Source organism: Carcharhinus amblyrhynchos, chromosome 17, assembly GCF_965287045.1.
Source record: "Carcharhinus amblyrhynchos chromosome 17, sCarAmb.v2.hapA, whole genome shotgun sequence".
Taxonomy (NCBI): domain Eukaryota; kingdom Metazoa; phylum Chordata; class Chondrichthyes; order Carcharhiniformes; family Carcharhinidae; genus Carcharhinus; species Carcharhinus amblyrhynchos.
In genome coordinates this window covers 33,388,726-33,414,286 of record NC_137340.1, presented here as the reverse complement: position 1 = coordinate 33,414,286, position 25,561 = coordinate 33,388,726, and the positions used below count along the sequence as shown (strand labels likewise).

General features: G+C 41.5%; 2 protein-coding genes across 3 annotated transcripts in view; one reads left to right on the top strand and one right to left on the bottom strand.

The window, feature by feature from the left end:
* Positions 1 to 224: 224 nt before the first annotated feature.
* LOC145354433 (thioredoxin-dependent peroxide reductase, mitochondrial-like) lies at positions 225 to 13,069 on the bottom strand. 2 transcript variants are annotated; one of them, XM_080205758.1, is made up of 7 exons: positions 12,922 to 13,069; positions 11,878 to 12,004; positions 9,518 to 9,659; positions 6,411 to 6,546; positions 5,873 to 5,976; positions 2,556 to 2,721; positions 225 to 510 (listed from the first exon to the last, which is right to left on the bottom strand). In XM_080205758.1, the coding sequence occupies exons 1-7, from the start codon at positions 12,934 to 12,936 to the stop codon at positions 457 to 459; spliced, it is 744 nt and encodes a 247-aa protein (XP_080061884.1). In that variant the 5' UTR covers positions 12,937 to 13,069; the 3' UTR covers positions 225 to 456. The 2 variants fall into 2 exon arrangements, with proteins under 2 accessions (XP_080061884.1, XP_080061886.1); XM_080205760.1 differs by lacking the exon at positions 12,922 to 13,069 and adding an exon at positions 12,312 to 12,420.
* A 65-nt stretch (positions 13,070 to 13,134) lies between these two features.
* Positions 13,135 to 25,561, top strand: part of LOC145354432 (U6 snRNA-associated Sm-like protein LSm1) — a 35,557-nt gene continuing 23,130 nt past the window's right edge. Inside the window, exon 1 of the mRNA XM_080205757.1 lies at positions 13,135 to 13,212. Coding sequence (XP_080061883.1) covers positions 13,167 to 13,212 — 46 coding nt within the window. The 5' untranslated portion in view covers positions 13,135 to 13,166. The remainder of the gene's footprint in view (positions 13,213 to 25,561) is intronic.

The following is a 25,561-nucleotide window of genomic DNA, read 5'->3' as shown; positions in this document are numbered from 1 at the left end:
TCACAGCTTCAAAGAAATCAGAGGACAACAAACATAAGTATCAATACCTTTATTTAGAAGTGTGTGTATATACTTGATAACTATATTATTTAAAAAGTATTTGAAGACATTATTGAATTTTTGTATAAAATGAATTTATTCATAAATCACTTTAGACTTTTCAATTCATTTCTAATACATGGTTAGCTACTGTCTCAACTTTAAATGGTCTTGATATTTTGTTAAATTTTAATTCTTCTGCCTTATTACAGGGTAGATAGATTTTTAAACAATGAGTAAGCACTTAGTATAGTGTTCATCTTCTTTTGATCAATAGCATTCATCAGACAAACATTTCAAATTTACTCAGGTCTGGTAAACTTTAATTCAACATTCAACACCACTATCAGGTAAAGAAAACATTTATCTCTGTAAATACTTATTCCCGATAGTCCAAGCCAAAGTAATTTATTCAAATTACTCCTCGACCTTTGCAAAGTACTCTTTCGAAGCTTCTGGAGAAGGTTTGATCTGTAAAATAAATCATGAACAGGATTATTACACCTGTAGATGAAACATGTTTCTGCAACAATACTGTTAAAGATTGACTAACTCCAACAGTGTTACTGGGTATAGTCCATGCTTGGGAAGTTAGAAGTGCAGAAAGTTCAAGTGGTTTAGAAATAATTTATTATATTTTTTGTAACATACACAAAGTGGTTATATTCACCATCGTCAATCTAGAAGTTAAAATTACAATCTCATTTCTAGTCAAAATCAGAAGAGTGAAAAGGGAATTGGTGGTGGCAGTGGCAGTGGCGGAAGGTGTGTGGAATTGAAAATGTGTAAATTAGTGACACTAACAGCAACAATGATGCAGCAAAATGCAGTCCCAACACATTAGCCTATAGAAAATAGCTTCAATCCCTCAATTGGTAAGAGCTGCTTATGTTGATTGAAATGTCACGTCGGGATGGCAACTAACTTTCCAAGTGATTGACAGTTGAGGGAGCAACCTAGGCATAATTCATTCCATCTAGAGTATACAAAATACCTATTTATCAGCTAAGTAGTGTGAGTAGTAGTAAACAATGACAGACTATAACACAATTGTTTAGCCTCAACTGGAGTGTTGTGTCTAATTTTGGGCACAGCACTTCTGCAAGGTGCCTTTGGGAATGTTTCCAGACACAAGGAGCATGAGTTTTGGGGAAGATGGAAAGGGAAAGATTGAGAGCAGATTTGCTAGGGGTGTTCAAAATCAGGAGCCGTCTAGATAGAACAGATTGGAAGAAAATGCTTTCATTAGTGGAAGATTTGAGAAACAGAGGACACTGACACAAGTTGGATGGCAAAAGAACCAAAGGTGCCATGAAAAATATTAAAAATATGGTGAGTTGTTAGGATCTGGGATACACTGCCTGATAGCATGCTGCAGCAGAAACAATAATGATTTTCAAACAAGATAAACATGTGAACAGAAAACATTTTCAAGGCTATGGGGTAAGGGCTTGGAGGAGGGAAGAGAAAATTCCTGGCTTGGGTCACTGTCTGCACCTTCTCCCCATGTCTGCGTGGGTTTCCTTCAGATGCTCCAGTTTCCTCCCACAGTCCAAAGATGTGCAGGTTAGGTGGATTGGCCATGCTAAATTGCCCCTTAGTGTCAGGGAGACTACGTAAGATAAATGCATAGGGTTATGGGGATAGGGCCTAGGAATAATATACATAGCAGTTAATGATGTAATTATTTATTTCAGTATTGGATTAACAAAGCATGTTAATTATAGAATCCCTACAGTGCAGATAGAGGCCTTTCAGTCCATTCAACCTGCATTAACAACAATCCTACCCAAGCCCTATCCCTGTAACCCACATGTATTAACCCTGCTAATCTCCCTGGCACTAAGGGGCAATTTAGCATGGCCAATCAACCTAAGTGACAGTTTTGGACTGGACTGTGGGAGGAAACTCGGCTACCCAAAAGGAAACACTGTTTTAAGGCAGACATAGGGAGAATGTGCAAACTCCACAGAGTTACCTGAGGGTGGAATTGAACCACAGTCCCTGATGCTGTGAGGCAACAGTGCTAACCACTAGGAAAATAGAAGAAAGAAACAAAAGAGGGACACTTGCAGTCTAAGTTATAAAACTAAAACAGATTGGAGTTAAAAAGAAAAGATTCTCTTAATTTTGAGTGGCCGACAAATTTACCATGGGCGACAGACAGGAATGGTTGAAGGGAAATGAAAAAAAAGAGACAGATACATCAGTTAAACTTTTGCAAGAAAAAAAAGGAGAGGAGTATGGAAGCAGAATAAACAGAAGCCTGTACTTAGTGAGATTGTATTAGAACAAATTCAAATTCAGTATTGATGGGAAGTCTACTAGCATGAATCTAAAGGGTTTGAAATATGCATACACATAGAAGTGATAACATGAAAATAAAGATTTTATAATTCATGCAAAACCTATTATGTTTGAATCACTTTACAATAGAATAAGCACATTTAGTTTTCAAAGCTAAAAGGTAATAAAAAGAAAATTTTGTTAAATTGCTATAGAGTAACTTTACAAACCGTCGGAGAATGAGGTGTCCATTCAGCTGGGCAAACCTCTCCATGGGTTTCCACAAACTGGAAGGCCTTAACCAAGCGTAGAGTCTCTTCAACACTGCGACCGACAGGCAGATCGTTGATGCCAATGTGCTTGATAATACCATTTGTATCAATGATGAAAAGACCTCTGGTAAAATTTTAAAAGTGAAGAAATCAGAAAATACAACTATGCAAATTCCACAGCAAATGTTTCATAAATCATATTTCAAATCTGTGGTCTTAAAAATTGATAGTTACACAAGCACACAAACTGAAATGCACCTCAAGTGTTTCAGTGATGCGCAGAAGAGGCATTAATGTTCATAGCAGACGACAAAGTAGAGAAATAGGAAGATAACAGTGCCATTATATGGTTGTTTGACTTCTGAATCTGTAGTTCAAACATAAAAACTGACTCTAATTCAGCTCTCAGAGGAAAAACTGGCAACATCAAGTCATACAATGACAGATATAGAAAGTTATGGATATTCAAAGGTCAATGGTTTAGGTGTATTATTGTTTTACTCTGCACCTGGTAAGCCTAAAGGATAACGCATGAACACATTCCATATTTCCCCTTTGCGGGAAGGATCAGACATGCAGACAACAAATCACCCCATTTTACTCTAAATTACAAACACTGACACAAATTGACTTTAAAGGCACAGCAATGTTTCTAAGGATGCTCCATTAGACCTTGTAATTAAGGATTGATCCAGACTCCGAGTATAACCCTCTATTTTAAATGTCCCCTTTTTGAGGGACAACAGAAAGAGGTGCTATTTTCTGGTTTTGCAGCTTTGATCCAATGAAAAGCTGTGAATTCATGGAATAATAAAGCATAACAGGAGGCCATTCAGTCCAATATGCATGTACCAACATTCTGAAAGAGGTATAGAATTAATCATTATAAAACAATTGTTGGCATACAAACAATTTCATCAACTTTCCGAGTGTAGCATGTCTAAGGCTTGACTGCACTCCTTCTGATCTCTGGGACTCGAGTACATCTCTACCCTTTCTCTCATTGTTCTAAAACTTTGCATAATCACATCCGCACCTGAAGGCCAACCTTTAACAAAACCTATCCTCAACAGCCTTTTTCCATCGGTTAACTGACTCTCCTTTTCCCACCTTTGCTGTACTGTTGCACTAAAATGTCTGTTCCACCAATTTCAGCGAACCAATCAATGATTGTTTGAATGGTTCAATTGCGGCAGCAGAAAGGGCAAGCAAAATCTTGCTCATGTGGCTCACAATCACAGGTGGTAGTAATTTGTGTGTCAGTTGAATTTACTCTCAAGATGTAAACCCTATCTCAATGGCAAGTCTTACCTGCAGATAATGCAGGTGAATATTCTCTAGCAGTGATGGTTGAGTGCTGCATTGCTTGTGAATGTGATGAGCACTATATAAATGCAAGGCCTCACTTTGTCACTACGCCATTTAATTAATGCCTCATGGCTATTTTCAGAGGTAGGTGTAAAAATAAGGCTGGATTTTTCACCTACTTGAAAGGAGTAGAACTATAAAGTACAAAAGGTGAGAATTGCACCTTTTCATCTCAGGCAGGAAAAGAGTGCCAATAAAAAAAAGGTGTACAACTGTGGATGTCCAGAAATAAGTGCCAGCTAACATTTTTATTGATTTCTCCCCTAGTAAGAACGCAGGTGGTCTAACAATTTGTTGAGAGCCGACTAAAAGACTACAGATCAGCTGGAGTAAAAATCTTCCATCTCATCCTGCAAAATTTACAAATTCAAAACGTGCCACACTTTTAATTCACTGTAGGTGGGGAAACAAAAAAATCTTTAATAACATGGCATCTTGCACATGCTCAGGAAATTCTAATGCACTTTACAATAACAGAATACTGTTGAAATGTAGTTATGTACACAAATTCATAAACAATTTGCATATAACAAAGCTCTGCCAATAGCATATGAACACATTAAGGTGATGACTGAAGAAAGTGTAAAATCCCTTACATTTACCTGTAATCACACAACTAATCTTTCAACCAAAAGACAGTACCTTCATCAATACAGCACACTCTAAGTGCTGCAATGAAGAAAGCAAAAGCAAAGATTTTGCTGCCCTTTGGAACAAAGATTGCTGCCCGATTCACAGAGCACAAACTGGATTATTGGAAAACATTCTGACATTAACAATCCCAAAATTACATTTATAAATGACGGTATTCTGGCCTGGATTTTGCAGATGGAATGTCAGCAACAGCTTTACTCCATGAAACTAACAACGACATCCACATGCGCACAGCTCAATGTGAAAATCCAAAAATCGCTATCATTGATTCTTTCCTTTTCCTTAGGATATACCATTGATACCTTCACAGGTGAAAGTCATCTAGACATCACTGAATTGACATAAATTTCCATTTTTATTGCTATTATTCTTGCCAAATAACACCTTGTGGAATGAAGCGTGGTTGGATTTTTAAACACCATACAGCTACAATTACTGCTGATAAATCTCTGGCTCCAAAAAAATTAAAATTTTATGTTTGCGGAATGTTCAATTTCTCCAGCCATGATAAAAATTATGTAGACTTTTAATGTTTTTAATAATAATTCATGATATGCAATCTTCTACCTTAATCCCATGTCCCAATATTTATTTTGCCTTCTCTAAATTATATAATTTGCCTTGAGAATTCTACAGTGTGATCGGCTACCTAGCCTGCTTGATGCTGGATGCGAAATATGCCCAATAACCAGCACCAGAATGAATTTAACATCTTGAAAGGCAAAATCTGCAGCACAGAGCCCGCTAGATTTTTGTGGGCAGCTCAAGGTAAAAGGCAAGCATTGTCACTTCCTTGCTAAATGCAAGATCCTGGCCAAAATTAATACATATAATATCCAAAGACATCTTGAAGATAGTCTGAGAATATAGATTTGAAGGATACCGTTACCTTTCAATCCATTTGCAGGCAATTAATGCAAGGTGGCTAAATTGTTATGACATGGCATTGGTAGGGGAGGGAGGAGTGATGTATTCTACTATTCTTTACAGCCACTGCAGATATGCTGACAAAATAAACCAATTTCTAGTTTTATTTTGTTGAATTACAGGATTTTTGTTACTGCTTTGGGAAAGATATTCCACATTCCCATTCATTTCAACATTACAAACTCAAGTCCAATCCCCAATCCCAACCTGGTTGTAATTAGTGCAACATAGTTCTACCACCACTGATGTTAAACCACTGTTTCAACTTGGCCTAATCTGCAACAATGCACCATTCACACTTTTCTGACAAGAACAGAACCTCTTACCTCAGAGCAATACCAGAACTTTCCAATAAAACTCCATAATCCCGAGAGATCTGCTTTGTTAAATCAGACAACAATGGGATATGCATGTGCCCAAGGCCCCCACTCTGGAACAAAAGAAAGAACATTAACAAAATTTAAAGACTTTTCATGTAAAAAAAAATTGACCCCCAGATGTTGAAATTTTTAACTTTATACAAAATAGAAATAATCTTTTGAGAACGTCTGATTTTTATTGTAAAAAGCAAGCACAGAAATAAAGATATCCAAAACTGCACCCACTTCGAAAATAGATGCCCCAGGAACAAAGTTGTTTTATGAACCTTAATTTATTCTATTACTTCTTTATAAGCATCCAAAATAGTTTTTTTTTGTTATTGTTTGATGTGACTTTTCTTTGAAATTGTGAAGCAGCTAGTTACTTCGACAAAATGTGTAAACTACTGCACCCAACCTAACTGAAATCCCAATGTTTCTAAAAGGCAAATAACCAACTAAAACATACAGTTTTTTAAAAAAATCTTCTTGGTAGCTTCCATACCTTTCTTGGAGTGTTGATCCAGGCAAGATGGGAGAAATGAGAATCTACCGAAACACCAATTACTTCACAGTTTACATCATGGAACTCATTTGCTTTGTTACTAAATGCAACGATTTCAGTTGGGCAGACAAAAGTGCTGGGAAGAGAAATATATTTTTAAAAAACTGATTTGTTAGATCACATAGCCTGCTTTTAAAGTAATAATAACCAGAACAGTGACAGATAAAACCTGATTAAAAAGAAAATCCTACACTGGGTTGCAATCTAGAAAATGCTTTAAAAGGATAAACACAAATACACTTCATTTTATGTGCACAAATGAGTTTGTAAAAATGGAACATAAAACCTGGATATTGTATGCACATATAGTAGCAGGAGAGAAGAAAATTGAGTAATGGGCAACGTTATGGCAAACAAATTTCAATGTATATAATGTGAGGTCATCCATTTTGGACCTAAAAAATTTTCTAACCTAAATTTTCACCTAAAGGGTGAAAATCCATAACAGCACAGGTCCAAAGAGGTTTGACAGTCCATTAGGATTAAATATCATGGATAGGTGCAGAAAATAATCAAAGGTTAAAAGAAGGCTAGTCTCTTATCTAAACAATTAGAAATCAAAAAATGATGTTACAGCTATACAAAGCTCTGTTGGAATAAATCCAGAGCACTTTTTGCAGGTCTGGACATCGCATATTAGGAAATATATATTGACTTGAAGGGAGTGCAACATGGTCAGTAGAATGATACCTGGATGCCAGAGGTTAAATTACAAGGAGGTAACTGGTTGTATTCTCTCAAACTTGAGTTTGCAAGTTATTAAGGAAACAGATAGTGTGGATACATAGGCTGAAGGCATAGGCCAAAGGTTAGAGTATACAAAGAATGGTAGAATTATAGAAATTTCTTCTACAAATGAAAACTGATGCTCGATCATTTGTTGATAGATTTTTGTTAACATAAGAACTAGGAGCAGGAGTAGGCCATCTGGTCCCTCGTGCCTGCTCTACCATTCAATAAGATCACGGTTGATCTTCTCATGGACTCAATTCCACTTACCTGCCCACTCACCATAACTCGTAATTCCTTTACTGTTCAAAAATGTATCTATCCTTGCCTTAAAAACATTCAATGAGGTAGCCTCAACTACAGTGGGCAGGGAATTCCACAGGTTCACAACCCTTTGGATGAAGAGGCTCTACTCAATTCAGTCCTAAATCTGCTTCCCCTTATTTTGAGGCCATGCCCTCAGTTCTAGTTCCAGTTGCCAGTGGAAACAATCTCCCTGCTTCTTTCTTATCTATTCCCTTCATAATCTTATATGTTTCTATATGATTTTCTAAGACATTAAGGGATATTGAACAGACAGATATACAGAACTGGGTCACAGAATAACCTTGATCTCAGAGTCATCGGACAGATTTGAAGGGCTAATAAAGTCTACATCTACTCCTATAAAACAATTATCTTGAGGGAATTCAGGGACTGAGAATGAGAGAATGTAAACTACCCACATACCTGAATAACGTCTGAAACAATCTTTAAGAATTACACATGTGGGTACATTACACCATTTTCATGTTTTAACTTTAAGGATTTAAAATCATACTATCTTTAAGAGTTTAGTGCAATGCTTGAAATAAAGAGGCACAAGTGGCCCTCCAGATTGAAATCAGGCTTGTTCAAGCATGTACATTTAATACACACCAAATATTTTGTAATGAGGTAGAAAATGCTTAATCATTTACATATTAATATAACTATCAACTTCAAATGTTAAAACCAAAAGAAATATTTACACTTTGAATGCAGAGGGGGCCCACAGCTTTCAGTCAATATTATGCGCAATCAGCGTGCACTTCACTTCACATGTGCACCACTTCAGTCGCACCAGGAAAAAAAAACTACACAAAATATGGCAACGTTGCAGGTGGGCAAAGTCTCATAGGTCATACTCATCCACTGTATGTGGCCCCCAGGTCACCCACCACCAGTACAGCATTTAAACTGGAACAGTTGGAAATACTAGTGTGCCAATATAAATAGAATTCACATTGTTGCGTTGCCATTTTACCCCAGGGCAAAGAAATGCTGTTTAAATTTTAAACCCAGTGATCATGGAAAGGAAGTTATTTAACAAACTGGGCTAAACAATCTAAAAGCTGTTTTGAAAGCACATGTATAATTCTCAGCAGGTTCATCTTCAAAAGTATCATAAGCATTTGATGTGGAAAAAGCCTCTATGGTGGTTCAAGTGTGAATGATAATTGAAAAAGATTGGAAAGCACTAACATTTACTAACATTCTAAAAGCTGCTTGTAGCTATCTGATTATTTTTCACATTTATGTGAAATTATTCATGTGAATTATTTTTCACATTTATGATTCTTCTCTTGCAAAACAGGATGCTAATGAACACAGCATGTAATAAGCCAGTTAAGTCTTCATATCTTAAATGTGGTTAAGTTTATTTAACTCTGCATAAAAAAAGCTAAAATCCTTTACTTTTCAGTCGCTGCATCGTATACAGCATGGCAATGGTACTACCAGAAACTACAACACCTATTCTTCAGCCTCAACAGTATAGATATAAACCAAGCAATTTCAAAACCAGACTGTATTATCGTTGATGGGGATGGGATTCAAGTGACAGAAAACAAACTTAAAGATCAGAGTAAACAGAAAGAGAAGTAGAAACAGAGAAAGGAAGTAAAAACAATAGCAAAAAAAATTAATGGAACCTAACCCACAGAATACAGTGAGTAATCAAGATACGGGAGTACAACGGTATTTGCTCCCGAAAAGCTGTACTCCACCCATCATGTGGCTAATATTTTCATAGCTGATAACGACTTAATATGTGCAGGGCCTTCTTTTCCTCAACTCCGGGCAACACAGGATTTTAGTCTGATTTTTTAAAAAAACTTTGCTTAGAAAATGCTTGCAGCAATACACTTATATGCATTAGAATTGCTCTTGCAAGAGTTATCAAAAAGAGAAATTTTGAAAGCAACATTCAGGGGGAAATTTGGCAAAGAAATGTCCATTAAAATTCCTTCCTCTTGCGTTCAAGCTTCATGTAAAATGCAGACGCCAAAATTACTTACAAATCTAGAGGATAGAAGAAAAGGACCAGGTACTTTCCCTTGTAGTCATCCAAATTGATCTCTTTGAACTCACCATTAACCACAGCAGTGCCCTTGAAAAATGGAGCATGTTGGGTAACAGCAGGAGTAAAGTTTGAATAAGCTGAAACATACAAGCACCAATAGTCTATCAATACCAACACTCCTACTAATCCCACAACCACAAAAATACTTTCACAAATAGAACATTTTCTGAATATTAATTTTCCTTCAATCCGCCTACAATTAATATTTTTAGCGTGACATATAAACTCCAATATGCATTCTACATGGTCATATTAGACAAGATCCTCAGGGAGGAAAAAGCTAACCAAAGATCAGAGCGCGATTAAGCATCCTAAAAAAACTAATCAATTTTTAACAAATTGACTGGAGATGTTTTTAATGGAATGCTAATAAAATACAAAACAAATGAAACGTAACATTTTTCCAAACCCTCAATCTAGACTTTGATCATTCAGGCAGTAACCATTTTGCAAGAAATTAGGCTGGAATGCATTCGAAGTATCATTTAATTAAACCAATTTGTCGGTCAAATTAGAAACAATATTTCAGTAGTGAAAATTCCCTTTATGAAATGTACTAGTTTCACAGTACGATACTGGGAATAATATAAGGAAACAGGTATACAAGCTGTTCATCCCTTCTGTACAAAATACATAAGAACACAGCTTAGGACTTTTTTAAAAGCACATTTAAGAGTGCTGGTTGCTAGTATCCAATGCAGATTAAACTGTAATGGCAGCTAAAAAGCAGGATGTAAAAGCAGGTTTTTTTTCCCCCACAACTTATATTCAAAGCTGAAAGAGGATCTCCAGTCACACTTGATAAATCACAAAAACAAGGCCACTGAGAAGGCAAACATGGTTTGCATTGTGAGGTCAGAACATCATAAATGCAAGGTTACTGCAATTAGATTATATACAAATGCATTTGGGATTGTCTTCAGTTTTGATTCCCACATATCAGGAGATTGAAATGTTACAGAAACATTCAGCAGAGAAGCTACAATGATAGTCACAATTCCGTGAGACAAAGTTTGGCTACGTTTATTAGAGAGCAGACTTAAAGGAAATAAGACTGAGGTTTAAAAATGGAGGAAATGGGTTCTGTGTAGCTAAAAAGATTATTTGAAAATGGATAGGGCTGAGCCATTAATACAAAACACTGGGTAAAAAGTTAGATTACATGTTAAGAGGTGGATGATACTTAAGGTCATAAAAAGTAACCTTTGCAGCAGCTGACAACAGAAAGGTTTGAGATACCATGCTCACCATAGAACCACTGAATCCCTACACTGCAGAAAGAGGCCATCCGACCCATGGCGTCTGCACCCACTCTCCAAAAGAACGTCCACCCAGCCCCTACTCTTCACCTTTCTCTGTAGCCCCGGGCATTTACCATGGCTAATCCACCTTACCTACATATCTTTGGACTATGGGAGGAAACCCACACAGACACAAGGAGAAAGTGCAAAGTCCAGTCACCCAAGGCAGCAATGGCACCCAACATAGAGCTTGTTTGATAGTCTAGAGTCAGAAGAATCACCTAGTTTCTTGCTAAATAGTTTTTGTTTCTTCTAGAAGATCAAGTTTTTTCATGAGGTGTGGACATCACTAGCAAGGCCAACATTTGTTGCACAACCCAAATGCCCTCAAGGTGGTGGTGGTGGAGTTGCCTTTTCAAACCATTCCAGTCCACTTCAGCACACTTTCACCTGCAGTGTTAGCAGTTTGGTAGAACTGAGTGGCTTGCTCTGTCATTTCAGAGGAAATGTTAAGGGTTAGCAACATTGCTGTGGGTCAGGGTTCACATGTTGGCCAGGCCAAGATGGCAAATTTCCTTCCCTAAAGGACAGTGGTGAAACAGGTGAGCTTTTCCTAACAACTGGCATTTTCTGAGTCACCATTATGGAGACTAGCTTTTATTAATCAAATTGAAGCAATTTAAATTCCACCAACTGCCATTGTGGAATTTGAATCATGCCCCCATCTCTCCGGTCTGGGCCAGGCCACTGACCTTACCACTATCTCCCAACAGTATTGTGTCAGTTGCTGTATCAATCTGTTTCAAACTTCTTACTGTATTAGGGGTAATTTGTGTTCCTAATGTAATTTCTTAAAAATGTCCAAGAAACACACTCCTCCTGAAACTGTATGTAAATTAGAAAGAAATGTGTTGGTGGTGATGGGTTAGGCTGTAAACAACTGGTTCTAACCTCGAACTCCGGGTCTCTTGGACGAAGCTGTACTTCGTTTAATGTTTAGAGTTTAAATAGAGACAAGATCCTTCAAAACATGTCAGTTTCTCAGGACACTTACTTGTGCTAAAGTTGCGCTTATGATTTATAAAAGAGGTCGGAATCCTCCAGTCTACTGCATGTTTTTGAACACAAAGCCGTCCAACAGCTGTGGAAACTCCCCTGGCGTGTAAACATGCTCGGTAAAACTGCAAAAAAAAGCGCAACAATGACACAAGCAGAAAGGACTGTAAATCACTCTCACTCCCAACCGAGAAGGCCGAGTCGCATTTCAAGTCAAGCATGCCTGGTACACAAGACGTATAAAGTTTGATAAAGTGGCTCCTGAAGCAAAACGAAGTGCAGCGTAATAAATGATAGGAATTCTGAGCGCTTCAAATAATGTCACTTGCCACAACTTTAAAAATAAATGAATGTAGGTGCAGCCTTGACTTTCAGCAACAGGGCTTGCGGGTTCTGATCGAATTCTCTGCTAAAACAACTGAATTTCATCACCATGTGGTTGGAGGGGTTTGCGAAGAGATCCGTCTCCCTGAGGGAGAAGGAATCACACAGCAGCCCCAGCTCGGATATGGTCAACAGGGTCACACAGCAGCCCCAGCTCGGTTATTAGGAACAGGGCGACATAGCAGCCCCAGCTCGGTTACAGGGTCACGATGTATGATAGTAGCGCCAGCTCGGATATGGTCAACAGGGTCACACAGCAGCCCCAGCTCGGTTATTATGAACAGGGTCACACAGCAGCTCCAACTCAGATATTGTTAAGAGGGTCACAGTGTATGATAGTAGCCCCAGCTTGGATACGGTCAACACTGTCACACAGCAGCCCCAGCTCGGTTATTATGAACAAGGTCACGGGCTGAAAGACACGGCTGCAGCATTGAATACACAGAGACAGCGCTGCAGGTGGGGGAAGAGGCCATCTATCCCTGCGCTCTGACTCTTGACCACAACGCGTCACCCCACTATGGACGTCAATTGACTATGGGGTTTTTAAAGTATTATCCGCTAGCACGCGCGCGCACACACAACGCTGCTGTCAGGGCCGGGAGGTGTCCATCGCCTTTCTACTATCAACACAACCACACACGCAGCTCCCCCTCACCACAGCCGCCGCCATCTTGCTGCTCCCGGCGCTGGCGCCACCGCACCGACTACAAACCCTCCTCCCTACTGCCTCAAAAATCGGGACCCCGTACAGAAACACCACTTAGCTGCGTGAATAAACCCAACCCCGGCCCATAACATAATTATAAACAGCGGGAAGGAAGATTTAAACTCAGGCCCCGCCCACCGGGCAGGACCGGAAGTCGTCCGCCCATTCCCGGGGTCACTTCCGGAGGAGCAAAGATGAACTACATGCCAGGGACAGCCAGCCTGATAGAGGACATTGACAGTAAGGGAATGTACTCAATCTGTGTATACTCAATTATCATCACTAACTGTAGCCAGCCTGATAGAGGACATTGACAGTAAGGGAATGTACTCACACTGTGCATACTCAATTACCTGCTCTACTTGTGGCCAGCCTGATAGAGATATGTAAGGGATTATTTGCACAGTCTCTTTGTAAGTGCGATTCCTAATGTCTTTCAACGGGACGTTCATATGAACAGGTCTGAGTAATCGCTCCCTACAAGGAGATATTACTCAAACTGGAGTTGTGTCCCTTTGGAATTTGTATGTTTCCTTGTTTTGATATCGTTTTCAAATATTACAGATCAGAAAGGAATGAAAAATGGAGATTATTATTAGAGTGGCTAGGTCTTCATGACTTGTTGTAAAAGTTAAAGTCATATCATTCAGGAGTGTAGTGAGAAAACCTTTTTACACATAGAGGGCAGAATGTGTTCCCTTCCTTGAGATGAATTTGGAGATGAGGCTTTTTAATTAAGCGGGAATACCCTGTGGGGACTCCGCCTCCTTGCCACTTCTGTCACAATTAACACTGAGGTCGGAATGCCTGAGACTGACCTTTTCACTGTGCTGAGTATTGAGACCCTTTGGACAGTTGATGGTCACTTAAGGGTCTCATTGGTATTAACCCAGCATGATGTGTGTCATCATACAGAGAGGCCTAGAAGTCAGTGATTGATTGAGGGACCAGGCCTCTGAAAGTGGAGGGCATGCCCTGCTCTTGCTACTGTGTGCCTCCCCAATCCTCCCACCACTTCCATCTCGCCATTACTCATCTGTGGCCTGGATCACTCATTGATCTTGGATCTCTGGCAGGTGCTGGCTGCAGACACTGCTCCAAATGACACTGCCTGCTATGGATAGCTGCCAACCTGCGGCTAGTAGCTCTTGCGGGTGAGAAAATAGACCTGTGCCTTGGAGGTCCTTGATCGTGGGGAAGGCCTGCCGCTGGCTAATTAAGTGCCTGGTTGGCACTGAGTATGGTATGCTTTGTCAAAAGAAGGAAACATAGAGCTATTACCAGCTCCCCAAAAAGTGGGCAAGTGCCCTGTTACTTGCATTGATTACTACCCAAAGGTGATAGAAGCTTGAATCCTTCTCCTACCAACAGCAATTGATGTTAGCTCATTTGATGTTGTTAACTTTGAAGCTGAGATTAATAGATGTTTGTGATCCAAAAGTACAAACGAAAGACAGGAGTTAGGTTGCATTTGAGCTAAGATCTCATTGAATCACTGAATCGCAACAGACGTGTGAGCCTAAATAGTGTCTAAATCAAGTGCCTCGATTCTGTCTTTTTTCTTCACTGAGATACAACTGTTTGGATCTTGTTCAATAATCATAGTTGTGTACCATCCAAGCTAAGACATGGACTTTTGTTTACTGAATGGGAAACCACAACACCCACATTGAGGGAGTGAGGATTATCTTCCAATTCTGATGTGATGGTAATGTTATACAGCAATTTTAAATAAAATCTCAGTATATATTAAGCCTTAGTAACTGGACCATCCTTGGCAGTAATTAGTTATTGAATTACTTGTACAATGACAGGCTTCCAGATCTTGGAAGGTTTGTTATCTTTGCTGCCATAAAAGAGGAACTTACTTACATTGATTCCTTCTAACTGATCCAAGAATGAATAAGCTTTGAGCCTTCATGCAGTAACCCCTGTTGTAAGGCATTTAACATTAAGGTGCCTCTCCATATAATATAGATATGCGTTAGAATATCATGAAATGTTATGATATATTCTTCCACCACCAATGCTGTCAAAATGCTGGCTAGCATTCGCTGTTATAAGTTTATTGTTTCAAAATGGTTACTGCAGCAGGTTACAGTGGATTTTGCCACCCAATGCAGTCTACTACTTTGAACAAAGAAAATTTTGAAAGGTACAACCTACTCCCTTCCTTCCAATCAATCCATATCTTCTGCAGAGCGGAAATCATTGTCAGTGTCAACCGTGTAAAAGGCATTTACATAAGTAGACCGTGAACTGGAAATTTGTGCTTGTATGTAGCCCCCTTTTAATTTGTGAGTGATTCACTTTAAAAATAAGTAGGCAGTGAAGCTTTATTTTTAATCAAGATGAAGGTTCATTTATGTGAAACCACTGCTGAAAATGAATTGAGTAAAAATGATAAAGTTACTAACTAAAATACAGATACAAAGATTAAAATGTAGATAATGGAAAAAAGGATGCGTAAAGATGAGATTTCAAATCAATCTCTAAAATATCATTGCAAGCTGTTGAATGAATTCCTTCTTTCTGAAATGAAGGAGTTGAAACTTGAGTTTCGGTTTAGCAGCTATGATGGCTTCTGCAGTCGACTAGTTAGTCCTTGCCCTTTTTCAGGTAGCCTCAACAGGGCAAGCAGGTTTTGGGAGAGACAGACAGTTTTATGTTCCACATTAATTCTGCAGCTGCGACATTTGAAGATTGCCTAGATTATTCTCAGCAAAACAACCATTGATTTCTGATAACTTTCCTCTTTGAATCTCGGTGGCAGCGAGAAAACTCCACTGATGATGTCTCTCAGAGCTCTTCCTGGGAGTTCAGCACCCTGCCTCCTGCATTGGCTTCTTTATGCCTCCCTTATACAGCACAAAAAGCAAAGAAACTGCTGCTCTGTTAATTTTCAAGGAATCATTGCTTCACTGGACAAATTGAGTATTTGCATTATGGTTCTTTGAGGTGTTTTCCTGATTCCTGTCCGCTTAGAAGTGAAAGGGTTTTTCACATCTTTTCAAAGATTTATTGGATGCCTGAGGAGGGTCTTTTGTGTTTTAATGACTCTTTGTAGCCAGCTCTATTTCTGGCAAGTTTTGAACTAACAAAGAACGGTGCCGTGTTATTTATCCATACTTACGTTTTGAAAAAGGGTTATAAACTCAGTGTAATGGTTTGCAAACAGAGATGTTCCTTTAAAATCTATGGTATCATAATTTCATGTTTGTAACAGTCAGATTGCTGCTCTGCTCAAAGTTTTCTTCCTGACTCGATGCTGCTCCACCTATTATGAAAGCCTAGTTTTACCAGAAATGTAGTGCAGCATCCCTCAGAGAGCTCCATCGCAGTATGGAAGAGATGGGGGGGGGGGAATCAGCACAACTCCCCATTTTACAGTATGATAAAGCCAAAATATGGTGGACGGTGAGTTCTGACAAAGAGTTGTCCTTACTCAAAATTTTGGCTCTATCCTCTCTCTGTAGATGCTGTCAGACCTGCTGAGATTTTCCAGCATTTCCTATTTTTGTCCCCTTTTTACAGTATTAGCTGCCTTATGTAAGTTTAAAGATCCAGTTTGAATGTTGGTGAGTGAATGTTAGTAGGTGGATGAATAGGTATGTGGATGAATGAGTGACTGGGTACAGTGGATGAGGCAAGGTGGGTAAACGAGTGGGTGGGAAGGGTGGGTAATATGGTAGGTGAATAGAGCGGTAGGGGGGCAAGACGGCAGTGGGGTGTGGGTTGGGAGGTAGGATAGGTGGCCGGTGGGTTAGGTGATATTCTGATCTGGGGTATTTGGGTGGTTTGGGGGATAGTCAAGAGGGTATGGTCAGAGGGAAGTTAGAGACTTCAGTGGGAATAATTTGAGGGGGAAAGTGTTCAGTGATGTAGTTACCCAGGGATTATGGTAGGTTTTTCTGTCTAAATCATCTGGGTATCTACTGGGGGAAGTAAATTGCAACTGTCCAAAAACTTCAACTCTACCTATGAATTAGAAAGATGAGAGTCCTGAGGAACAGGAAAATTTTCCACCAGAAGTTGAAGCTTCCTGGGCAATTCCCTCAGAAGTTCATGTATCAGGACTTCAACAATCTAGAAACTGGAAGATTTGGGCCTGTATGTAGAACTAAAAAATGCAACAAAATAGCCCAGTTACTTTAAAACTCCAATCAATATTGGGAAGAAACTGGATGTTTCTTCTTTTTATGTTCTCCACGCACCACTAGTAGTGAGCCATTACCAAGTTACACTTTCCTAAGAGAAAATTTAATGTGAGAAAAGATTTTAAAGCTTGAATTATGTACCAATAGTTCATTAGGGAGAGGATACCACTCTGCCACATGAGGTCTTTACTGCCAGCTCTGATTTTGTCATTGAGGTATCAGTTTTCCCCCCAGTTCATACTTTGACAGCTACTCATCTGCAATTTTATTTGTTTACTTAGTTTGAACAATACCTTCTTGTTTGTCTCTCTGTTTATTTTCTTAGAATATCCTCAAATCTAGAACTTCCTGCATTGGAAGTAAATATTGTGGTCATTTTCTGGAACTTTTCCTTCGATTGATTGGCACGAATGCTTGCTATGTGTGACTGCTGCCTAGAAGGTGGCAAAATACCTATGGTGGTTATTGTTTTTCCTGATATGCAGAGGGATTGATTAAAGTATCTCCAATCAGTTGAAAACAATTTCTACTTTGTCCACTTACTAAACACATACCTAGCACTACCCAATCATTGACTTTGCTGGTACCTGTACACTTAAAAAAGAAAATAAGAATACTTTTTAAAATATTCTTATTCAAAATGGTGCTGTAAGTTCTGTTAACCAATGTTAAGAAATTCTGTGTGAAAGAAAATTGCTAATACTCTGACTCTTACATTCTCATTTGTTGTTTCTAATGTTAATCTGTTTTGATTACTTCAACCTGGCTCTTTCTAAACATCCAATGCTTTTACACCCAGTTCAGATATGTTCAATATTGGTACTGAGCACTACTGACACCTCCCTTGGTAACTTAATCTTTATCAAATGTTCCCGTTTCACCTTCTGGTGTTATCTAGAAAGGCCTTTGTACTGACGTGGGTGTGGAGGGTGGAGTGGGAGTAGGGGGATCTTTCTTCTTAAAAGTCTTGTGTTGTCCCTTCTGTAAGGCTTAGACAGTGTGACCTGCAATCATTTCTACAGGACAAGCAGATATGCTAACAAAATGCTCATTTTGCCCAAATGGGAGCTAATAACAGAGGCCTTTTCAGAATGCGCATACCAGTGTTGTGTCTTCTGTAAAGAGTTCACTACAGCTAACTGAGGATTTCCAACCTTTGCAATTAATATAGCCATGATGTGGAGGTGCCGGTGTTGGACTGGGGTAGGTACGGTAAAAAGTCTCACAACACCAGGTTAAAGACAACAGTATCACGAGCTTTCGGACTGCTGCCCCTTCATCAGGTGAGTGACCTTATGAAGGGGCAGTGCTCCGAAAGCTCATGCTACCAAATAAACCTGTTGGACTTTAACCAGGTGTTGTGAGACTTCTTTCTGTGCCAATCGATATAGAGCTGCCATTGATCCTCCAGGGACTGTACAGAAAGACATGACAAAAACTGGGGGTAGTTTTAACTTTATGCAATCGTGTACAATGGGTGCCAGCAAATCTATGGCTTGTTTGACATCTCTCCCAATTTTTATTCCATTTGCTACTCTTTAAGAACATTTTGCAACATTTAGACCCTTTCTCTCTATTCCAGAGAGAAAGGATCATAACTGTTGCTCAGATGCCATGAAGAATGGAGGAAATCGTTGTGGTCTCTGGATTTAAGGAATATCCTGACATCAAGCATTACAGCTACAGTCCATTCTTGAATCCTTGAATGAACCACTTAATAAGCAAGCTTTACTTCTGATGGAAAATAACATATAAATTAAGTCCAGACAAAGTCACGCTGTTTTCAGTGTTTTTGGAATACATAATTCTGGGATCCATGATTTTCATGTAAACACAAAAACAAAACACTGCGGCTGATGGAAATCTAAAATGAAAACAAAAATGCTGGAAAAGCTCAGGCAGCATGTCTGGGAAGAAACAGACTTAGCATTTCAGCTCAATGACCCTTCTTCAGCAATGCAACGAGAGGTTGGGAAACAAAGCAGCAAGAGTTCGGGAGCAAAGCTATTCAAGTTCAACAGTCAAAGTCGAGAAAGATTGGGAGACAAAGCAGTGAGAGTTCAGGAGACAAAGCGATGAGAATTCGGGAGATAAAGCGGTAAGAGTTCAGGAGTCAAAGAATTGAGAATTCGGGAGACAAAGCAATGAGAGTTTGGGAGACAAAGCGGTGAGCGAGGGTTTGGGAGATGAAGAGGCGAGCGAGAGTTTGGGAGACAACGTGGCGAGCGAGAGTTTGGGAGACAACGTGGCGAGCGAGAGTTTGGGAGACAAAGCGGCGAGCGAGGGTTCGGGAGGCAAAGCGGCGAGTGAGGGTTCGGGAGGCAAAGCGGCGAGAGTTTGGGAAACAAAGCGGCGAGCGAGGGTTCGGGAGACAAAGTGGCGAGAGTTTGGGAAACAAAGCGGCGAGCGAGGGTTCGGGAGACAAAGCGGTGAGCGAGGGTTCAGGAGGCAAAGCGGCGAGAGTTTGGGAGACAAAGCGGCGAGCAAGGGTTCGGGAGACAAAGCGGCGAGCGAGGGTTCGGGAGGCAAAGCGGCGAGAGTTTGGGAGACAAAGCGGCGAGCGAGGGCTCGGGAGGCAAAGCGGCGAGAAAGTTTGGAAGGCAAAGCAGAGAAAGTTTGGGAGATAATGCAACAAGACTTGGGTGACAAAGTGGGGAGAGCTCAGGAGTCAAAGTGGAGAAGGTTCAGGAGTCAAAATGGAGAGAGTTTGGAAGACCAAGCAATGAGAGGTCAGGAGACAAAGCGGTGACAGTTTGGGAAACAAAACCGTGAGGGATCGGGTGACAAAGTGGCGAGAGTTTGGGGCAAAATGGCAAGAGTTCAAGAGTTTAGGAGCCAAAGTGGTGAGAGTTCGACTGATAAAGCAGCAAGAGTGTGAAGACAAAACAGCGAGGCAAACACAGTTCTTAGACTGAAGTCTTCTGGTTTGGTTCATGGTCAGGTACAGGATGGTGTGACCATGAGTGAGGCAGAAATGGGGGTCAAAAAGGTTGAAATCGAGGCACTCCAGCCTTTGTTCAATAGGTTTGAGATTCTTGCAGCTTGTATAGATTCCACAAAGTTTACTGGTGGATCAGAAAATTGGATAGTATGTGGAAAAAAGAGCAAATAATGAGATGGAAGCAGAAATCAGAGTATGAGAGAAAGCTAGCTAGAAATATAAAAGCCAACAGTAAGAACTTCTGCAAGTATTTTAAAAGGAAAAGGGTAACTAAAATGAGCACTGGTCCTCAAGAGTATGAGTCTGGGGAATTAATAATGGGTAGTAAGGAAATGAATTCACTTGTTAATAACGTCCCAAAAATAATTGTAACTCAAAAGATGAAAGGGAGGGAGGAACTGAAAACAATTACATAAGGAAACGAATGGTGAGAATATTATTAGAACTAATGGCTAACAGTCCCCCAATCTTGATGCGCTTCATAAGAACATAAGAAATAGGAGCAGGAGTAGGCCATCTAGCCCTTCGAGCCTGCCCCGCCATTCAATAAGATCATGGCTGATCTGCATTGGATCAGTTCCACTTTCCCGCTTTCTCCCCATAACCCTTAATTCCCTTGTCTATCAGAAATCTATCTACCCGTGACTTAAATATATTCAACGAGGTAGCCTCCACCACTTCAATGGGCAGAGAATTCCAGAGATTCACCACCCTTTGAGTGAAGAAGTTCCTCCTCAACTCTGTTCTAAACTGCACCGCCCCCCCTCTTATTTTGAGGCTATGCCCTCTCATTCTGTTTCCCCTTCTAGGTGGAAAGAATCTCTCTACCTCTACCTTCATTATTGGACCTTAAAAGAAGTGGCTGTGAGATAACGAGGTGTATTGGTTTTAATTTTCCAAAATTCCCCAAATTCTGGAAAGGTCTCATCGGATTGGAAATCAGGGAATGTAACATCTCTGTTTAAGAAAGCAGGAAGACAAAATGCAGGAAATTACAGATCAGGTGGTCTAACATTTGCCAAAGGGAAAATGCAGGAATGTATTTTTCATGGGAAATGGGAGCAGGGGGCTGTTCGGCCCTTCATGCCTGCTCCACCATTCGTTGTGATCACGGCTGACTATCCAACCCAATAGCCTGATCCAGCCTTCCCCCTCATATCCTTTGATCCCCTTCACCCCATGTGCTATATCTGGTTTTTGAAAACATACGAGGCGCAATTCTTCCATCCCACTGCGCTAATTTTTAAGCGCAGCGAGCTGGAAGAATCTTGTGGTGGGTGACGTGCGGGATTTGTGCATGCGTTCCTACCTTGAGATCATCTCCCAGCGCCAGATTTCCAATGGTGTCTGCTCCGCGCCAGTAATCAGCAGGGAGGCATGAAAGTAATGTAAGTATTATTTCAAATACAATTTAAATCTTATAAGCAGGACTGAAGTCTTCAGGCCTGCTAGCATCTCCCCTATCCACCAGAGGGGTCACTCCTGCGGGACTTAGAGTAGCTCCTCACTGATGGGGAACTAGCAGCACAATCTTGCTGGAGTGAAGGGGGAACAATCAGAGCCCCCTAGAGGGTCAGGCAAGACAGTGAAGATACCTCCTGTGCATTGGCACCCTGTCATTGCCAGCCTGGGCTCCCTGGAACTGCCCAAGGGGCAAAGTGCCAATGCCCTGTGGGCACCTTGGCACTGCCCATCAGTCCATGGGGCAATGCCAAGGGGGCAGGCCTGATGGGAGCAGTGCCTAGGAGGTGGGGGGGGGGGTTCCTGCTGCCACTCTGCGTAGGGATTGGTTGGGGAGGGGGAGGGAGGCCAGCGATCGGGGTGAGCTGAGGGGGTAGGGGGGCAGTCAGCTGCTTGGGTTGGCATTGGGAAGGGCGGGGTTCAGGATTGCAGGGGGGGTGACTGTCTGGTGTGGGGATTGGGGGGCAGAAAGGAGGGAGTCAAGGCTGGGTCTGGGAATGGTCACGGAGTCAATGATCAGGCTGTAGAGGTCGGAGACCCAGTGTTGCGGGGTCGCGGGGCTGGCCAGCAATTAAACTGGCCAGAAATCTGGAGATCATCAGTGTGGGACCACTGCGCACGTGCTGATCTCAGCACTGACAGATCCGCGCATGTGCACTGGCCTGCTCAGCGTGTTGATTTCAGCCTTTCCAGTAAGGATAAGCCCTGCCTCCTGAAATTTAATGTAATCATGGTGGTGGCCTCTGCCGTGCACAGTCTGTGATTCTTCTCTGAACTCCCACTGAAAAATTCAGCGGGAATTACTCCAGTTTTCACATGAATTCAATACTTAGAATTTTTTGGGGAGAATTCCAGCCACAATGTTTTGGCATCAACTACTTTCTGTGGTAGCGAATTTTACAGACTGACCACTCTCTGGGTGAAGAAATTTCCCCTCATCTCTGTCCTAAACAGTCTGCCCTGTATCCTCAACTATGACCTTACCATTGAGAACATCTTTCTTGCATTTACCTTGTCTAGTCCAGTTAGAATTTTCTAGGTTTCTTTGAGATCCCCCCTCATTCTTCTGAACTCCAGCGAATATAATTCTAACCAACTCGATCTATCCTCATACATCAGCCCTGCCATCCCAGGAATCAGTTCGGTAAACCTTCTCTGCATTCCCCCGAGAACAATAATATCCTTCTTCTGATGGGGAGACCAAAACTGCACACAATATTCCAGGAGGTTGTAATCAGACACTTAGAAAATCTTAATGCTGTCAAGAAAAGTCAGCATAGTTTTGTGAAAGGAGAATCATGTTTGACTAATTTTATTAGAGGAAGTAACATGCAAGTGGATAAAAGGTGTGGTGCACATGGATTTCCAGAAGGCATAAGGTGCCACATCAAAGATTGCCACAGAAAATAAGAACTCATGGTGTAGAGGTTAACGTATTAACATAGATAGAGGATTGATTAGTTAACAGGAAACAGAGAGTAGGGAGACGGTGATTTTGTGGTAATAACACTTGGCTAGTAATCCAGAAGCCCAGCCTAATGTTCTGGGAACAAGCATTCAGATACCAGCATGGCAACTGGTGAGATTTAAATTCAAATAATAATTTGGAATTAAAAAGCTAGTTGTAGTAATGGTGACCATGAGACCCTCTTGTTGATGTCACACCCCATCAGGTTCCCTAATGTCATTTCAGGAAGGAAATCTCCATCCTTTCCGTATGTAACCAAATGTGTTTTCCGAAATAGTTCACTCAGGACTGTTAGAACATAAGAACATAAGAAATAGGAGCAGGAGTAGGCCATCTGGCCCTTCGAGCCTGCCCTGCCATTCAATAAGATCATGGCTGATCTGTCGTGGCTCAGTTCCACTTTCCGGCCCTCTCCCCATAACCCTTAATCTCCTCTCTTATCAAAAACCCATCAACCCGCTTCTTGAAAATACTTAGCGAGGCAGCCTCCACCACTTCAACGGGTAGAGAGTTCCAGAGATTCACCACCCTTTGAGTGAAGAAGTTCCTCCTCAACTCCGTTCTAAAACGCCCCCCCCTTTATCTTGAGGCTGTGCCCCCAGTCCTACTGTCTTTTTTGAGCGGGAAGAGTCTCTCCACCTCTATCCTATCCATCCCATTCATCATCTTATACGTCTCAATGAGATCTCCCCTCATTCTTCTAAATTCCAACGAGTACAAGCCTAGTTTATTCAGCCTCTCCTCATAGCTCAACCCCCTCAACTCCGGTATCAGCCTAGTAAACCTCCTCTGCACTCCCTCCAAGGCCAAAATATCTTTGCGCAGGTGCGGCGCCCAAAACTGCACACAGTACTCCAGCTGCGGCCTCACCAATGCCCTATACAGCTGCAGCAAGACCTCCCTACTTTTATATTCAATCCCCTTCGCTATGAAGGCCAGCATCCCATTCACCTTCCTGATCACCTGCTGCACCTGCAAGCTGGGTTTTTGCGACTCATGCACAAGGACCCCGAGGTCCCTCTGCACCGTCGCCTGCTGCAGTTTTTCACCACGTAAGTAATAGTCCTTCCTACCATTCTTCCTACCAAAGTGGACCACCTCACACTTGCCAACATTAAATTCCATTTGCCATTTCCTGGCCCATTCGCCCAGCCTATCTAGATCCTTCTGCAGACTCTCCACACCCTCCGCACAATTTGCCGTTCCCCCAATCTTGGTGTCATCCGCAAATTTCGACACCCTACACTCGGTTCCCTCCTCCAGATCATCTATATAAATGGTAAAAATGTTATCCTTGCTGAAGATGCTCATATCTCATGAAAGATTAAGTTTAAAAAGTGTTGTTTTTGGTCTGGCAAGATGTTAACATTTGTCCTCCATTATTGAAGAAGACCACCTTCATTTGTCATTCAGGAGTTGGTTCGTGAGTCCTATCTTGGTTCTAGTGCAATGAGGACAGGGAAATGAGGCTGGCAGATAGTTGGGGTCACTGTTCTCATTGTATTTATACATCTTGCACTTGTTTTTGGCTGACGCTATGGGTTCAATTTTACTATTTTGATTCTTAATGTTGAATTTGGGCACAATTCACATCCAACTTAGAAACCTGTCCGCAGGTGCCTTCATACACACTTAGCCTGAAAAAAAGATCTCGAGTTTGAATCGCACTGTGGGTGGGGCTTATTGCACCTGAAACACTGCAGCTCTGATCAGAGCTTTGAACTGCGCATGCGTGCTGAAAAAAAAATTGGAAAACGCTCCCATGTCACATCAGTCCCGGGCCACAAAAAGCAGACCAAGCGGCTTGGGAGCGAAAAGCGAGAGCGCTGGTCCCCACAGATATCATCCCACTCCCACACTATAACTGTTCCCCCTTATCCACCCACACCCCCACTACCCAGACCGATTGCAACATTCTGTCACCCTTTCCCCCCACCAGAGATCCATCTGGCCTCCCCCCCGCACCAGAGATCCGTCTGGCGTTCCCCCCTTCCCCCCCCCCCCCCCACCAGTGAACGATCTAGCTCCCCTCCCCTCCCCTCCCTGACCAGAGAATGATCGGGTCCCCTCCTCCCCTCACCAGAGAATGATCTGGCACCCAACCCCCTCCCAATCCACCAGAGATACATCTGATCTGCCTCCCTCCTTCCTTACGCCCCATTAGAGAACAATCTGGCCTCCCTCATCTCTCAATCCTGCCAGAAAATGATCTTTTCCTCCCCACCCCCCACAAGGGAATGATCTGGCCCACCTCCTCCATCCCCCATCAGCGATCTGAGTTAGAGAACCATTGGAAAAATTGCGTTCGAAGCTCTGAACTTACCTCTTGAGAAGCTGGAGCGCCCAAAACAGACCTTTGCCGTGCAGGTCTGTTTCGCGCCAAATCTGGACGCGCGAACGCAATGGTAAAAGAGGAAATGCTGGTAATGTTGGGCAGGCAGCCTATTAATTCAATTTAAATCACCGTTGTACCCATTGCGGGCATGGTTCGGATCATGGCCATTTTCAGTCCTTGGTAGAATGGGCATCTGCACTGACGGGGCGCGGATTGTGCTAATCGCC